This window comes from Pseudonaja textilis, chromosome 11 (assembly GCF_049901715.1).
Source record: "Pseudonaja textilis isolate UNSWEBS1 chromosome 11, rPseTex1.2, whole genome shotgun sequence".
NCBI classification, from domain to species: Eukaryota; Metazoa; Chordata; class Lepidosauria; order Squamata; family Elapidae; genus Pseudonaja; species Pseudonaja textilis.
The window spans coordinates 15,818,229-15,836,401 of record NC_142000.1 but is presented as its reverse complement, the minus strand read 5'-3'; the positions used below and the strand labels follow the sequence as shown (position 1 = coordinate 15,836,401).

Sequence of the window (18,173 nt, the reverse complement as noted above, 5' to 3'; positions counted from 1 at the left end):
TTCTTCCTCGGGATAAAACAATCTAGCCTTTATACCGATAAGCTCAGATCAAATTCCTCTTGAAAGTAAACGGGTTTTGCAGAAGAGAGAGAGGATTGTGGGTCGATATCCTAAAATTTTGTGTCACTTGCAGGGCAGGAGGTGATTGTATTAGTACGCTTAAGCTAGGACAACTCAGCTATTGAATAGCTTTTAAGAAAGAATGCAATGCCCTGTTGCAAACATTCATTTAATCCTTGCAAAGCTGTGCGTGACTTGCACAGCTGAAGACCCAACTGTCTTGTCTCGAAGCATAAAATGCTTATACATTATTCTATCATACAAGGAAAGTTCTTGAAGATTCATGGAGGTCAACCATAAACTCAACTATTCGCAGTTGTTGCCTTATAACCAGAACATAGGTTGGAGTGGTAATTCAAAGAGTAAACATAACTACTAAGCATTATTCCCTTCTATCTCTCCAACCTCCCCTTAGGATCTGAACTAAAGTTTCACAAAAAGCTGTCCTTTGATGCTTCTAAAAATCTAAGTCCTGAACACAAAGTCAACCTCAAAAGTCACGGAGACTTAGCAGTACAAGTGTTCTATCGAGAGACAATTTTTCAGAATTCCATCTACATGAATTTTATCTCAGAGGAAGAAGATGCATACTCCCATGTTTGAGCTTCTGCAATATTTCCACCCACACCCCACAGATGTAGTAGTGATTTCTCTATTTTTACAAGGTATATATCCTATGTGACATTTCTATTGGTCACTAAATAAAGACTGTAAGTTGGGACTATAGCATATCTCTAGCCAACTTCTAAAAACAAACTAAGGCTTTGAATATTGTACTGTGATACAGTTGGAGGATGCAGGCACATCTACAATTCTGACGGCTTTCGATAGGAAGATCATACAGGGATTTTCCTGAATTAAGAGCCATTCTCCAAAGTCTTAAAAACAGATCTCACTAGATCCATTTACTTTTGACCAAGAGGGATACACCTTCACCAATCAGGCAATTTTATAACCTGTTCATCAAGGTGACAAAAACTAAACCCAATCAGAACTTCAAAGCGCATTCTTCCATTTTTAATTCTAACGGAAGAGCAGTTTCAAGCATTTCAATAAATGTTTAGCTAAATTCACTTATGTTTCCTGTATAGATACAGGCATAAACTCAAGATCTGGGGAAATGGGTGCAAATAACCATTTTATTTTCAGTCTCCCAATAAGGGCCTTTGCTTCAAATGTCAAGTCACTCAAGTGTTTCCAAATGAAAAATATACCAAGTTTATTATGCAATAAATTATTAAAACCAGTTGCCTTCTGCTTTAACTATATCAAGGAGTTTCTTTACATGAAGGGGATGCAGGAAAAGTTGCCATCTGTTTCTTCAACTTGACTTAACTGTTGCTTTTCCACAAAGGGCTGTCAGCTGGTTCTGAGGAAGGAAAAAGCAATTTGTGTTAAGTATCTCTTTAGAAGATATAGTATAGATGTGGGGGGACAGCCAGCCATTTCTCAAAATACTTTGCTTCCAACACTTACCACCAGGGTGTGGATGTGCTGGACGGTGTCATTATTTAACAGCTGCACATCAATGTTTTGGATGTCATCCCCGGATGAGCAAAGAGTCTGGGGGGGAAAAAAACAGATGCCATTTGGAATGTACCTACAGGTAATCCTCAACTTACAACTTTTCCTTCAGCAACCAAAGTCATGATGGTGCTAAAAACAAACAAACTCCAATCCTCACACTTATGGTTGTTGCAGCATCTAACAGTCCCACGATCAAAATTTAGGCGCTAGAAACTAGCACGCATTTATGATGGTCACAGCATTCCAAGGTCGCCTGATTGACATTTCCAACTTTCCAGTTGGCTCCCAACAAGCACAGTCAATATGGAAAAGCCAACTATAAGTCCAATCAAGGCAAAATGAGGTAATTAGTCCGGCAGGGCAAAAGAAGGAATTCTTGATGTGAAGGAACAGCAGTAATTCAACATGGTTGGGAGGATGCCAGGAACGCAGATACCAAAGTCAACACAAGATAAGCTCACTGTTTGTTCCCAGCAGACATCGCACTCAGCTTGCATCTCTTTTTAAACTCTCATTCCCAGGTGTGGCTAATGAAGGGAATCAGGGCCCTTTCCTCCCCCGGAAGCCCTGCAACCCACATTGCTCTCTTATCTGTTCCTCCCTGCGTGCCCTAAGATGAAGAAGGGGTGGGCCTGGGTCTTCCTCTGAACTCCCTCTCCCTTGTTCTACCTTTTTCCTGCTCTGCCCAGCCGAACTTTGCCCTTCCCCAATTTCCTCCACAGCCAACGGAGCCCCACTCCCACTCCCCGTCAGCTGTTCGTGTTCCTCCTTGGATTTAGACTCCGACAGGGGCATGGCACGACCAGATTCATGCAGCTTCTTAACGTGCAATAATCGGAACATGGAGACGTGTATCCATCTATGTATATATATATACTCCCATCAAGCAAAGCCAGTTCTGCTACAGCCAAAGCCCATAAGAGCCATACCTGCCCATCGGTCAGTGGTATGTTGACAAAAGGAAGGGATCGTTCAGGGGGCATCGAAGAACTGCGAAGACTTGAAGCTTGAGTTCTCTGAGACGGTCCTGCGGAGAGCCCCCTCTGTGAAAATCTAGCAAGAGGAAAACGAGTGAGGGTAGACCAAAAGAGCTTGGTCTGGGTTTTTGAAATATCTTCAAAAAGATCAGGCTGCAAGTATCAACTGCATGTACTTATACATCCAGTTATAGGTAAGTAGGTAGAGATAGAATTAAAATTTATTGCTCCCCAATTCCATATATGCAAACACAACGTACACAAGCAGGTAGCTTCGCAAGATTTTTTTTTTAAAAAAAGTGCAGCTGCTTTAAAGAGACAGCCTGTTAAAGCAGCCATGCTATTGTCCCTCTATTTCTAGGCTGTCAGGGCACAATGCCCTCAGATCATTTTGTCCCAGAGCAGGCAAGGTCACCTGAACACCCAGAGGGCAGCTTTCCCCCAAAGGATCCCCGGAGACCTGCAAATAGAGAGATGGATCAGAGATGGATCCATTCAGAAAACACGGGGGGGGGTGTTTCCCCCTTCTTGCACCTGACAACAACGCAAATGCCCCAACAATCGCTTAGTTTCTGCTGTGTACTGTAGTGATGTTGCCTTCCTCTTCTCTGCCACCTGAGGTAAATGGGCTCAAGCTATCCTTTGCCAAACTGGTGCCCATACACCCTATTTTGACAGCATCCAAAGACATCTTCCGGATGTGGATAGTTCCAATACGCTCGTCTTTTTGGGGGAGGCAGATTTGGGTGCTACAATGACTTGAAACGGAAGGAAGACAAGCAGTGTAGAGAATCGGCAATGGGAACAATCCGTTTCAAGTGGTGGTCATTTGGGGCTGACTCAGGCATAGGTGGAGAGCCCTTCAACTCTGGAAGCAGACATACAACCTCTCCGCAGAAGTCCTATTAGTGCTTTAAAAGTTGTTAAGAGTCTGTCCTTTAAAACAAACCCGCAATATTGACCTTTTAGAGCCTGAACTGGTGAACCTGGGAGTAGATCTTGGTGGATCGCGCAGAGAAGCCGATCGCTCGATGCGTCTCATGTTTGGAGTGGAGCACACAGATGCAGACCTGAAGGAAGACACCAGACCTTGGATTATTTCCACACACACCCACACACAATATTTGAGTGGTGTGGGGGGCTTAGTGGTGGAGCTCTTGCCTCACAATCAGGACTGTGAGTTCTATCCTAAGAAAACTCCACATTGGTGACAGGAAGGGCATCTGGCCAGTAAACACCCAGCTCCATTCAGTTGCACAGACTCCACCCCACAAGGGATTATGGGGTTATTAAAAGAAGATGATGATACACACACACAATATTTCTTCCTATGATTGCTCCTATTTTACCTTCCTGCAAAATACAACTAGGATGCACTTGATTAAGACCTAAATATTTGGGGGAGCGGGGAATCTGCATAGAAACAGTAGCTGGCTTTCTTTGCCTGAAACCCAAAAGGATTCCTGCAAGCAACTTGTAACTTCTTAACTGAGCCACTTGCTTTTGCAAAAGAAGACCCCATTAAAATAAAAAAGACAGCCTGTGCCTAAAGCTGTTTATGATACATACACATTCAGACAAATGCTACAAGAAAATTCCAGTCCAGAACAAATTCTGATTATCTGTCCACCAGCCTCTTTTCCATATTTTCATTCCTCTGCTGAAAAGTCCATTTGCATCTTTGGCAATCAAGCCGTGCTCACTCCTTACTGGTTCATTACTGAGATTTTCCCCTTAAGAGGGTTCCCCTCCTCTCCAATTTTGGACACCCGATGCCCTAAACACTTATTCTCTCCCCTCAAATATTGCCAAGGACCTCAGCCATCTAGGGGTGTCATTTTTTCATCAATCCATCTCAGTGGACAAATCACCTTCATTTTTAAGTACAGGATGACTTGAAAACATCAACTTTCTCTTACCTGCAGAGAATACCTTTTTTATCCGTGATGGCAGAAGTCAGTGACTTAGTTTTAAATACCTGCAAGATAAAATAAGCAATTTATCTTATATCTATCTATCTATCTATCTATCTATCTATCTATCTATCTATCTATCTATCTATCTATATCTATCTACCTACCTATCTCCCTATCTGCAAAATACCCCTCACGCATCATCACAAAATCTCCAGAACCGTAAAGCCTACAAACTTGAAATTTGGCATGTATGTTCCTCTTGGCTTCTAGGTGCTCACTAACAAAGGATTTTTAGAAATGACCATCAGAGCATTAGTATTTCCTATATTATTATTATTAACACCCTCTGATGCTAAGAAGTTCTACTCCCTCTCCCCGCCTGAAAAAAAAATCTGTTCCAAATGCAAAACACAAGCAGAGGAGATTTCAGTTTCAGTTTTACTTTCACAGCACCAAGCAGCTTTTGTACAGAACAGTTGAGCTAAGCCACGCCCAGGCTCCTTGCTGTCACCTTCTTGCTCACACAGCAAATACTGTTTCACTTTCCAAACAGGACGCTAGCCAGATGAATACCAATGAATGAAATACAAACCTGGTACAAAGGTGCCTTCAAACTTGCAAAGAAAACAGGTTTCAAGAAAGCAGAATGGACAATTATCCTTTCCCCACTTACCTTCTGAGATGTTTTCTTACTTTGCATCCCCTGTTCATCTTCCGCTTCCTTATATTCCACAATTGTGGTGACTTTAACTGGAAAGGACATTTGGGTCAAGAGTTAAGAGACTAACAATGGGTACGAGTACAGCTGTGCCTGCTTCAAAAATGACTGAACAGGTTTAAAGTTTAGACCTTAAGGGTTCAGTCGCAGCTAATCTTTTTTGACATAGGTGTGGCCCTCATAACCAGCCATATTTTGCACTACAACTATGCTAAGATGGGTTCAAATGGTCTTTCCATGCTCAGTGTGTTCTCTTGATCGCCTTTTAAAGCAGCTCCTGGCAGATCATTGTTATTAATTTTTTTAGATGATAATTAAAAAGTCAATTATTATTTGGAATTAAAGAGTTAATTAAACGATGTATAAGGTAAAGGGGTGGTACACTCAAATTGGTAATTATGGGGGGAATTTCTTTTTTGAACTGTTTGAATTGGGATGGAATTTTTGAAATGATGAAATAAGAATATGCGATGAAATTGCAAACCTGACAGATAAAACTATAAAGTATAATGAATATGAAGATATGAGAATTATTTAAAGTAAAAAAGAAATAGGTTAAGAAATGAATGGAAAACATATAAAACAGGTCTCAGAAAAGTACTTGGGAAAATTCATAGAAAATGTGTAATGTAATGATAGGATATGAAATCAAAGGTGAAAGATGAATATGTAACCAGGGTTATGTTTGTATGGAAATGTGAAAACCTGGAATCATGCTGTTCACTAAAAAAGATGTTTTTAAGATGTAAAAAAATAAAAAAAAACTTTTTACAAAAAAAAGAGCAGCTCCTGGCATTCCCGAGTTCTTTAGAACTTCTCAGCAAGTAGATCTTGACCAGGAAGTCAAGAAACAAAGGTCCATTGATTTGGCTGCTGTCCAAGATAAGAAACTAGAATCAAGCAACTGTTGGTGCCTTTCAGAGGTCTTAAGATACCGTTACTCCCTTCAGCTCCAAAAAGGATCAGTACAGAAGAATTTGAGAAGAGTACAGAAAATATTTTTTTTCATACCAGGAGGAGCACTTCAGATTTACCTCGTTTGCTGTTTGTCCTTATTAATCTGGGATTGTGCAGGTTTCCAACACCACAGTTACTCTTTAGAGACATTGGGGAGAAAAGGGAAAAATTAAGACTAGCATCACACAGGTTTCTTTACTCAGTTTAGGCACAAATGAGCAATTTCTAGCTATGTAAATAATCAGAATTAAGCTTTCGGGACCCTGCTCATAGTTCCATATCTGGAAGAAATGACAACAGGTACAGATGTTACTTAACAAGCCATGATGCCTTGGGTCAACTTTTCAGAAATATTTCCTCTCCAGATTGCTCAGTGGCTACAACATGGGCAGAGCTTCTAATGTACTGGAAAATTTCTTTAAAATTTAGGAAGATATTCAGAGATGCATCTGCCTCAAAAGTACAGGTAGTAGTCTTCAATTTGCGTGACAATAACTGAGCCCAAAATTTGTTGCTAAGCAAGACATTTGTTAAGGGAGTTTTGCCCCATTGTACAGCCCTTTTTTTGGCCACGGTCATTAAGTAAATCACTGCACTTGGTAAGTCAGTAACCTGGTTGTTAAGTGAATCTGGCTTCCCCACTGACATTGCTTGTCGCAAAAGGTGATTGTATGAGCCTTGCAACCATCATAAATATGAGTCAGTTGCCAAGCTTCCAAATTCTGATCATGTGACCATGGGGATGTTCCAGCGGTTATAAAGTGTGAAAAAACGGTCATAAGTCCATTTTTTTCAGTGCCGTGGCAACTTTGAACAGTCACTAAATAGATGGTCGTAAGTGAAGGACTATCTGTAGTCCACATTGAACTGTGTAGCACAGTCAAACATGAGTTGTCATCCCTGAAAATCTTTTTTTTTTTTGGTCATTGTGTATTATGTCGCAGATACTTCAATCATTTTATGCCATAAAATATTTTATAAAATTTGCCAAAATTTCAATTCAACACATAGATAGAATTCTTTATTGGTCAAGTGTGATTGGACACACAAGGAATTTGTCTTGGTGTATAAGCTCTCAGTGTACATAAAAGAAAAGAGACATTCGTCAAGAGTCGGGAATCATCAGGTACAACACTTGATGACAGTCATAGGGTATAATAAGCAATCAAATCATACTAGGAAACAGTTAATATAGATCATAAGGATACAAGCAACAAAGTTACAGTCATACAGTCACAAGTGGGAGGGGATGAGTGATAAGGAGTGATGAGAAGATTAATAGTAATAGTAGTGCAGACTTTGTAAATAGTTGGACAGTGTTGAGGGAATTATTTGTTTAGCAGAGTGATGGCATTTGGGAAAAAACTGTCCTTGTGTCTAGTTGTTCTGGTGTGCAAGTGCTCTATAGTGTCGTTTTGAGGGAAGGAGTTGAAACCGTTTATATCCAGGATGTGAGGGGTCTGTAAATATTTTCACAGCCCTCTTTTTGACTCGTGCAGTGAAGAAGTTCTCGACTGAAGGCAGGTTGATAGTAATTGTTTTTTCTGCAGCTATGACTCCTAGATTCTGTAAATTAGCCCATTTGAGCTATTTTGGTTCAAAAATTGTTGCCCTAAGTTGCACAGTTTCACCCAGTTAAAGATTACAGACAAGAGAGTTTTAATAGTACATAAATAGAAGAACTATTTCCATCCCCACCAATTTATCACGGATCTCCCTATTTGTATAGGTATAACAAGTTTCCCATTCCCAACGTTTTAATATACTGGGCAGATACTCACTGCCTCCAGAGTGGCGACAGCTGTTGCTGCGGCTGCATCTTCTTCTTTGAGATCTGAAAGAACCGAGATTAAACCATCATGCTAAAGCAGCTGGCTGCCCACTCTCAAAAGTGACTTGCCTCCTACAGGTCAGAAATATCCGGAGCTGAGAATCACAAATTCTCAGGATCTGCATCCAAGCAGGCTTATAAGCAGCAAAGACCACTAGAAATTGAAATTTAGCACCTGCTGTAGATGTAGCCATATTTAGTTGAACGTAGTTCAATCTCAAAAAGCTAAGCATGGACAGGAAACTCTGGGACTAGAATCAAGAATGGGAAGTCAAAAAGATGACCCAGAAGAAAACTGTGGCAAATCATGTCCAGCTTGTTTTATTTGTTTAAAAAAACGGATGAGTCCATAGAAGAACCAGGGGAGACACAATAGCAGTGTTCCAATATTTGAGGGGCTGCCATAGAAAGGAAGGTGTTCAATCTATTTTTCAAGGCACTTGAAGGCAAGACAAGGAATAATGGATGAAAACTCATCAAGGAGAGATTCAACCTGGAAATAAGGAGAATTTTTCTGACAGCGAGAACTATCAATCAATGGAACAGAAGTTGCCTTCAGAAGTTGTGGGAGCTTCATCACTGGAAGCTTTCAAGAAGAGACTGGACTGCCATCTGTAGGCCAAGGGTCTTCCAAGTTGGCAAGTTTAAGACTTGTGGACTTCAATTCCCAGAATTCCTGAGCTAACATGACTGGAGGAGGAATTCTGGGAGTTGAAATCCACAAGTCTTAAAGTTGTCAAGTTGGAAGACCCCCTGGTGTAGGGTCTCCTGCTTGGAGCGGGGGTTGGACTACCTACAAGGTCCATTCTAAATCTATTAATCTATGAGTTATTAGCCATGGAAACACTCTTGCATGGGTTGGAGCCAGTCATTCTCCTTTAGTGGGTCACAGTGAGAAGAGAACATTGACTTGAGATATGACGGGGGAGGGGAGAGGTCCCTTCCTCTTATGCCACTTCGTCTCAACTCATAGATATGGAAGAATTCTTAGGAAGACCAACACCAAAGTAGGCTCTGCAAACTTTACAAATGGGCCGGCCCTGCTTCAGGAAAGGAAAGGCTGGTCTAGAAGGGAGAAAAGCAGGATAGGCAGCAAGGCCCAAGGCTCACCCAACAAGTCTTTCCTCTTCATTTTTCTCATGGCTGGGGGCAAAGCCAGCAGCTCCACTTGGAAGGCCTTCTCAGCCATCTGCAGAAGCGACGCCAGTTCTTTCTTCATCTCTTGTAGGTGTTCCTTTGCTTGAACAGAGAAATGGGTACCGATAAAAGAGAAGGCTGTACATCAGGAGTTGGTCCAACCATGGCCACTAAAAGACTTGTGGACTTCAACTCCCAGCGTTCTGCAGCTGGCCATGGTGGGAATCCTGGGAGTGGAAGTCCACCAGTCTTTAAAGTGGCCAAGGTTGGACCAACCCTTGGCTCTCTATGTAGCTGAGGGTTGAACTGGGACATCCTGGATGCTCTCTGGACTTGATTGTTTTCTTGCAGACATTTTGTTACCCAACTGGCGAACACCGTCAGCACCAAAGATGTTACTCAGATGAAATGTCAGCAAGAAAGCTGACCAAGAGCGCCAGGGACTCAGTAGGAGTTGAAAAGCGTGTCAACCTTTCCCCCCACCAAAAAAGGTGAAGCAAAAGGAAATAGATGGGAGGGAGGATATGATATCTAGCTCGCTTAACCCTGATTTACAAACAAGATTCATTCAAGACGAAGTCAGCCACATTATGCCCAGCCAGTTGCACCATCCATGAAGGCAGAGATGATAGTCAGCAGGTTCTGACAGGTACTAGAGAACCGGAAAATTTGAGTAGTTTGGGCAACCAGCAAATCCCACCTCTGACTAGCCCCGCCCCCATCTCTTCTCTGCCTCCCCAGTCCCAGCTGATTGGCCGGGTCTTTCTTGGTTGCCATGCAAAGGAGAAAGGAGCTGGAAAGCAGGTTAGTGGGGTGGGATGGAAATGGGGATTTACAGTATCCTTCCCCTGACACACCTGCCATGCCAAGCCACGTCCATCAAGCCACACCCACAGAACCAGTAGTAAAAAAAAAATTGAATACCACCACTGAATGAAGGGGTTACTGAATTAACCACAATGGGCAAGGGCTTCCCCTCCAAGGATAAACCCATAAATCTGAAATCTACTAATCGCAGGGATGAAGTTCCCACACAGTATGAAGCCAAAACTAACCAACCATGTCGTATTTACCCCAAGACAAATTCCTTGTGTGTCCAATCACACTTGGCCAATATTCTACTCTACTCTACTTCTACTCCTACCTCTACTCTACTCTACCTCTACTCTACCTCCACTCCTACCTCTACCTCTACCCCTACTCTACTCTACCTCTACTCTACCTCTACTCTACCTCTACTCCTACCTCTACCCTTACTCTACTCTACCTCTACTCTACTCTACCCTAGCTTAGCATGAGGAGATCACAGGATCTCCTAACTTCTCCTGCCAAGTTATGGGATGCCCGACTCTTTAACTCCCACGACTCCGAGGTCTCAGCAGAAGGGTCCTTGTAGTAGTTCAACAAAAAACCTCTGAAGATCCTGGTTGGGGAAAATGGAAGGACACCCACCCACCCCTTTCAGAGAGAGGGAGACTAACGGTGTGAATGAAATGACCACAAAGGGAGGCGCCCCTTTCCCGAAGCCTCACCCTGGTGGTCGAAATCCTGCAGAAAGAGACTGATCCGCTGGTGCCTCTGCTCTTTGCTCAAGACGCTCCGATCCGGTTCGACTCCGGAGTCGGCGCTGCGCTTCTTGGAGGCTTCCAGCTGCTTCCTGAACGCCATGGAGAAGGAACTGATGCCTCCCCAAAAAGAAACGCAGAGGGACCGGCTAAACTGGGGGGTGGGATATTTATAGAGTCCCAGCCCCCGCCTCGTGGACACGCCCCCAAGAGTGGGTTGATGGGGGGCGGGGTAGTAGGCGCGATTCCCAACTGAGCTTGTTTTGGGGCTGTAGAAGCAACGCAAAGAGATTCAGGTGGGCTAGATTTTTTTTTTAAACACCCCCCCCTCCCAAAAGCTGGGGTGGGGGCAGTTCTGCCCCTGCTAATTCAGATTGCCCGGCCAACAGCCAAAGGAAGGGGGGTGGGGAGAATGGCAGCTACATTACTCCCTCCTCACAATCCGACCCCTAAACCCGAAAGTCTAACTGGAGCCAGACTGGGGTTCCTATTATCTGCGTGCAATGCTTTAAACCTGGTTACTGTGTTCTGTCTGGGTTTTGCAGCCCGTAGGATCAGAAGCTGATGCAAACTGGCTGGCTTTGCAAACGACCCAAACCTAACTTGGAAGGAACCAAAGTTAAAAGTAACCGAGGTTAACGCATATAGCGATTCGTGTAGCTTTTGCACCTAAGCTGGAATTACAAACAACCAGTTGACTATGGTTTCCTGAATTCAGTTCTTAGTTCATATAATGCACCTGATTGATAAAAACTGTTGGTTGGATTTGATCAGCAATCTGGGATCCCAACTTATGTTAGGGGGTTTAAGGACCTGACATTTAATGAGGTTCCCTTATTTTTGCCATGACTTGGAAAATGGATCAATATGAGCCCAACCATGGTTAAGCATTGCCCTGGCTAATGATGTGTGAACCAGGGTTATCCGACATCATGCAAATTAGTAAATGACTTCCACAGTTCATAATAGCTCTTTTATTTGTAAAGATCTTTAAAAAGTCACCCGAGAACAGGATGAAAAACATCAGAAGGCAGGAAAAACAAACATAGACCATCACAATGTTAGCTTGCCTTGGTAATGGTTCTTGGCATAAAAAAAAAACGAAACAACTCCCATAGTTTAATTATTTTGGATCTATTTGAGGATCGTATCCATCAAAGCTTGGAAGCAGATCTAAGAAAATGGCCATCACTAGCCAAGGTCAATTAAGTGGACTGTTAATTTCCTTGCAGTAATGACAAATGTGATAAATCAGCCCTAACAATGCTTATATTATGCACCATATTCAGTGATGTAATAAACCCAAAAATATCAGAAATCAAGAGGCACCATAAAATATAGCTCCCAACACAAGGAAAACTAGAAGTTGATGTCTTACAGTTAGAAGTAAATGAAAAGTATCACTACTTCCCATTTTTAAAAAGTACAAAGAAAAGAAATATCTCTGTAAAAACATTACTTAGAAACATGTAAAGTTGACATAATTTTCAGTAGCATTAAAAAGTTAACATGAGAATAAAAAAACGAAAGACTACAAATGCTTATTTCCCGTCCGTACCATATGAAAATGTTTACTTACTTAAAAAAATATATATTTTAATTGCAACTGCTCAAGATGAAGCTTAACATTCTCTTGAACTGAGCGACTACATACATGTCATGTAGTGTATGGCAACGATGGGGGGGGAATTGCCACTGCTTTGAGAACTGGTATCCTCTTACAAATGGATGCCATCAATAAAATATAAAATATGATTTAAGAGCCAGCCAATTGTAATTTTTAGTATAATCTAAGGTTAGTTCAGAATTCAACAGAACTTACACGCAACCAAACATAATAATTATTAAGAAAATAGCGTAGCTAGCAATTTCCAATGGAAAAGATGTTTGATATGAAGATTTTGGAAAATGGCTCAGCTACTCAAAATAACATATAGTCTTAGTAGTTAAGACTGAAACTTTCTGAGTACTGATGGTACATTTATGATATCATTTGTAACAACTCAACTAACATGGCAAACTTCAATATGAGAAACCTTCAGATCGTTAAATCTGTAACTCTCATCATATCTGAAGATCATTAGGTAGGAAGCCATTCTAAAGTGTAAGAGAAGTCTTAGAGGTTGCGAAGAGGTATTTAAAAACCACACCTAATAGCTATTTCAGTCTTATCTGGCAAAGAACCAGAGGTGATATTCAGCAAGTTCTGACCAGTTCTGGAGAACCAATAGCGGACATTTTGAGTAGTTCGGAGAACTAGCAAATACCACCTCTGACTGGCTCCGCTCCCATCTATTCTCTGCCTCTGGAGTCCCAGCTGATTGGCTGGGTCTTTTTTGGTTGCACTGCACAGGAGAACGGAGCTGGAAAGTAGGTTAGTGGGGTGGGGAGGGAATGGTATTTTTGCAGTATATCCTTCCCCTGCCACCCCCACCAAGCCACCCCCACCACTAGTACAAAAATTTGAATCCCACCACTGCAAAGAGCCCTTCAGTGAAGCAATCTGGGAAAAAGAAGCTCAAACTATCCTCGGAGATTGCCACCTTAATGAATTCACCAAGGTGAGGACGTTCAATCTTTTCTTCTTCTGGAATTCAACTGATTAATGAAACGCCATGTAATTTTTTTCCTTCTACTGTAGGGTCGAATCCCATTAAGATGAAACAAGGATCAAAGTAGCAAGCAAGATCCCATTTTGTCACGTGAAAAGCACTCCGTTTCTTATCCTATCCCATTACTTGTGTTTTTATGTACTGCTACAAAGAACTGGTTATCCACAGATCGGCCTTTTAGTATATCAAACATTTACCCAATTATGTGTCTTGAATGAACGGCTTTGATCAGTTGAAATTCGACAACCAGGATCACCATTCGAAGGAGACGTTAAGTTTCCAAGTCAAGTCCCAGTCTAATATCTAATTTAAATTCAAGAGACGGATCTGAAGGCATCTGAATATTCATGGAGGCAATATCAAATTGGACCCTTTCTTATTGCTCAATTTTGTCTACATTGGCCTCTTTACAATTATTCAAGAGCAATCAGAAACCTTTTCATAAACAACAGTGATCAAGAAAATCAACAAATGTGCAAATGTTCTTCTATTATCAACTTGTGTTTACCGTGCAAAGATATAATCCAATACCCCAACAGGGCCATCGTCTTCTTCTTTTGCTTCATTGCCTCCCAATTTCTTAAGACCTCACACTCATCATGGCCAAAGGAAGCTTAGACACACTAATTCTATCTTGGAAACAGCTGGCTAAAATTAGATAGGAATTTAAGTAGTATTATAGTCCCCTACATCTCTTTCCAGTTCCTTTCCTTCTATGCATTGCCCAGCCTTGGTTGAAAGCAGATAACATGAGCTTTCTTCTGATCAAAGAAGAGAAATGTTGTATTTTACACGTGGAGGCAATCTCGTCAGGAATTCAAAAGGCACTCAGTTCATTCTCTGATGGTCAGAACAAAATCTTGGGCCTCTTATTTCATCCCGAAAAAGGAGATTGCAATACTTCTATTTGCAAAAGGTTTCTGTCTAACTCCCATCAGACAGGCTTGACCAGAAGAGTGCAAAATCACCTGTGCCTTTAGTTTACTTGTACAACTCTAGTTTTCTGAGTTGGTTTGGTAGAAAGGGATAGTGTGGTATCTTCTATTTTGAAAGAAAAGCATAGAAGATTGTTTATCAACACCCGAACATCCAACCTAATCAAGTTTGGCTTTCATAACTGTGGGACAAAGGCAAATTTTGCAACATCCCACTTTGCAACCAATGACTGCATTAATCAATCTTTGAACGCATTTCCCGCATCTTAGTATTGTAAGTTTGTTCAAGTATTTTACTATCAAACTGAAGCTCCAGTAATTGTAATTCCACCATGAATTTGATTTTTTTAAAAAAGACAGCCCCCTCTAAAAAGCATATTTTTCTCTCTCACGGCTTGAATACACTTTCAAAAATACAGTCTAAAAAAAAAGAGTCTTTATTTTAAGAGTATTCCTCCAGAAAATTTATATGGAAATCTTTCACTTTCTTCAATAAGATCTTTAGTTTCTCGGCTTGTGGGAGAATCGTCATCCTAGAAGGAAAAGAAGAGGTACTTGAATAAATATTCTGTGGAAATTACAAGGGAAGAATCCCATAGTAACTTTGACAAGAGCACCTGTAAGGTCAAACCTACCTAAAGTGATACGTTCCTTTTCTTTGGCCAAACCCACTTCCGGGTACAACACAGATTCCAGTTTCTTCTAAAAGTTTCATACAGTAGAACATGTCGGGAGCCATTTGATGGGCCTGGAGAAATTTGAAGTGAAAGGAAGTTAATTGCTAATCACATAGTCCTTTTCAAATTGCTGTGCTTGCTTCTGAATGCCACACTATTCTGCAACACTTAAATCTGAATGTTCTCATGTTCAAATATAGAATGGAATGGAATAGGAATATAGAATAGAATAGGAAGAATAGAACAGAATAGAAAACAGAATAAAATAGAAAACAGAATAGAATAGAATAAAATAGAAAACAGAATAGGGTAGAATAGACAACAGAATAGAACAGAAAATAAGATAGAATAAAATAGAAAACAGAATAGAACGGAACAGAACAGAACAGAACAGATATATCCTATTGTTTAAAAGCATGTTCTCCAAGAAGCAAACATAACTACCTTTTACTGGAAGAGTAGAGCTATTTGGTAACACATAAGATATCCAGCTGATAAACCAGCTTTTCCAATACTAGGCTCACATTCTCATCATAGATAGTATCACCCCCATAATGCAGCTTAATAAGTGAAACAGGCAATAAAACACATAAAGTATATCTTAGGTGCAAACTCAGCCAACTTTTGGTTCCATTAAGGAGATGCAGCTGAACAATCGTGGCTTAGTGTAACGCACACATGTTTTTCCTAAAGCAGGAGGACAGCTCCCGTTTCATTTCAGCTGCAGTAAACATTTCTTGCAGAGAGACAAGGCATTCTCACCTCTGCTATTTCAATGGCTTTGGCAGGGATAAAAATCCGTGGGAAGGCATACATGGCCCCTTGAAGTGGATTGCAGTGGAGCCCTGGCACTTGATTGAACAAATCTTCGGTGAGTTTGGCTTTCATCGCCAGGTTGTTCAAGACCGACTCCTTTTCCTGTGTTGTCAGGAGAAGTGAAAGAATGTCACACAGAGGGACACCTCAACTGGGCAGTTCAAACCAGCTGGCACTCTTCTACAGCCCTTCCTTTATTTCTTAGAGAGCATCAGCTCTTCAGGTTTTCAGCACCATCTAAATTTCCCTCCATCTAAATTTTTGGTATATAAAATGAGAGCAGACGCCACTGTCTACTAGCACTGATGATGTTACCTAGTTTGGCAATGAAACCAGAGGTGGTATTCAGCCGGTTCTGACCAGTTCTGGAGAACCGGTAGTGGAAATTTTGAGTAGTTCTGGAGAACCGGCAAATCCCGCCTCTGACTGGCCCCGCCAACCCCATCTCTCCTCTGCCTCCCATTGAGTCCCAGCTGATTGGCTGGGTCTTCTTTGGTTGCCCTGCACAGGAGAACGGAGCTGGAAAGCAGGTTCGTTGGGTGGGGAAGGAAGGGGGATTTTGCAGGATTCTTCCCCTGCTGCACCCACCAAGCCACACCCACCAAGCCAAGCCACGTCCATAGAACCGGTAGTAGAAAACTTTGAATCCCACCACTGAATGAAATGTCTGCAAAAAAAAAACCCCACCAGGCTTAGAGAACACCAAACACCCTACATCTAAACTTCCATCATCCCATAATCTGCATTTGCTTGGCTGGAGAACAGAAAACGCTTCTTAGATTCAGTACCTTGTATCTTCACTAGCTAAAGAAATCATGGGTAGGATAAATGAGTGAGTAAGCAAAAAAATATTCCTGCAAGGAGGACATAAATCAACGGTGATAGTTTATTGTAACTTAAAATTGCCCAGAATACACTTGACTTGATTCTTCAGTTACCTTCAGTTCTTAAGTTTTGTTAGGCACTGTTTCTGTCAAATATTATCTGGGTTCCTGTGTGAAACCAGCCAGGGGTGTAAATTATTTACAGTCCAGTCTAATCATATACGATTCAAGTGTGAATCCAGAAACTACCACTGAAAACATTGTTATCGGTGTATTTAAACCCTACCTGCCCCCTTCAGACAATTGCACATGTTCTTGGTCTGGCATCCTCACGTGCTGGTTGGAAATGATTAAAGTTAAATTCAAAGGCAAATTCGAAAAGGCACCAGATGGAGGAAGTTTGGATGAATGGAAGATTAGCTACTTTGTTTTTAAATAGAAACTATGCCTTAAGAAAGTTCAAAACATTATCAAAGATCCATCTCATCCTGGGCACCACCATCTTCTTTTTTTTTTTTTGAACTATGACCATCTGGCAGACGGTACAGGATAATAATAAAAACAAGGACAAATAGACTGAAAAACAGCTTCTATCCCAGGACAGTAATTCTTCTGAATTCTACTGTATAGTGCTATATTAATGCAATATCGGGTTTTCAATTCAACGTGTAGAATGTGAAGGAGGTGAGTTTGTGTTTATTTTCATAGTCACAATGTACACTGAAGATGGTATTTAATTTCATTGTACGAGGTGCAATGATAATAAAGTAAACTAAAACTAAACTAAATAGATGTTTGAAAATGGAAAGGAAATTCAGTTTTGGAAAATGGATCAGAGACGAATCCTTAAATTGGATAAATCAAAAAGGTGATTTTTGTCTTGGTGTTTCTTGGTGAACACCTATTTTTAATTTCCACCTATCTCTTCTGGCTGACAGAGGTTCAAGAGCTTCTGGTGGCTTTAAGAAGGGTAGTAAAATGAAAACATTTTAAATATATGAACAAACCTTAATGAACTGGGCATAGGATTCTTCTCCAGGGACAGGAGGGTTCACGACAACATCCATAGCAGCTTGACCTGAGACGGGTGGGCACAGACGGACAGAGAGGAGCTTAAGTAGCTGCCCTTTAATTTCTGGGTGCAGGTTTATCACCTCCATATAGCCTCCTCGGTAGCCACACCTGAAAACCAGGCAGAAGCCACAGGAACAGAAAAGAGAAGGAAAGGAGAGAGGGGGAGAAAACGTGAGGGTGAGAAAAACTAGCATGAAATTCTCGCAGTGGCAGAAATGCAACCTATAAAGTCTACAGCTAATGCAGGATCCGATTTTAATCTTCTTCTGAGAAAGGAATGGCAGCTGCTTGGTGGATTAGGCTGGCATATAAGCCAGGGTTATGCATTGTGGCAGAGAATTTTAAAAAAATTCAGAGTTCATATGGACATAAACATTCTTTTTTTCCCCTTTATCATTAAGGTTTAAGTTATCTGAATCATCAGAGCATTAATAATCTCCAATCAACTCCCTATAAATACTACTGTATCCAAATAATATAAGGTACTGCTTGTTTTGGTAATCGTAACTTTTTTTTAAACAAAAATCGACATGCCACACCTGTGCAA

General features: G+C 41.2%; 2 protein-coding genes across 6 annotated transcripts in view; both read right to left on the bottom strand.

The window, feature by feature from the left end:
• Positions 1-670: 670 nt before the first annotated feature.
• On the bottom strand, positions 671-10,811 carry LOC113445030 (borealin-2-like). 4 transcript variants are annotated; one of them, XM_087940671.1, is made up of 11 exons: positions 10,656-10,811; positions 9,097-9,261; positions 7,937-7,989; positions 6,233-6,293; positions 5,154-5,230; positions 4,484-4,542; positions 3,527-3,634; positions 2,980-3,024; positions 2,517-2,640; positions 1,537-1,623; positions 671-1,429 (listed from the first exon to the last, which is right to left on the bottom strand). In XM_087940671.1, exons 1-11 carry the CDS (start codon positions 10,789-10,791, stop codon positions 1,382-1,384), a joined length of 963 nt encoding a protein of 320 aa, XP_087796797.1. In that variant the 5' UTR covers positions 10,792-10,811; the 3' UTR covers positions 671-1,381. The 4 variants fall into 4 exon arrangements, with proteins under 4 accessions (XP_087796797.1, XP_087796798.1, XP_087796799.1 ...); XM_087940672.1 differs by having other exon boundaries at positions 9,097-9,225; XM_087940673.1 differs by lacking the exon at positions 2,980-3,024.
• Positions 10,812-11,647: 836 nt separating this feature from the next.
• Positions 11,648-18,173, bottom strand: part of GPT2 (glutamic--pyruvic transaminase 2) — a 28,165-nt gene continuing 21,639 nt past the window's right edge. For both annotated transcript variants that reach the window (XM_026714007.2, XM_026714008.2), the window contains exons 9-12: positions 17,560-17,734; positions 15,675-15,830; positions 14,871-14,983; positions 11,648-14,768 (exon numbers count right to left, since the gene is read on the bottom strand). In XM_026714007.2, coding sequence (XP_026569792.2) covers positions 14,678-14,768; positions 14,871-14,983; positions 15,675-15,830; positions 17,560-17,734 — 535 coding nt within the window. In that variant the 3' untranslated portion in view covers positions 11,648-14,677. The remainder of the gene's footprint in view (positions 14,769-14,870; positions 14,984-15,674; positions 15,831-17,559; positions 17,735-18,173) is intronic.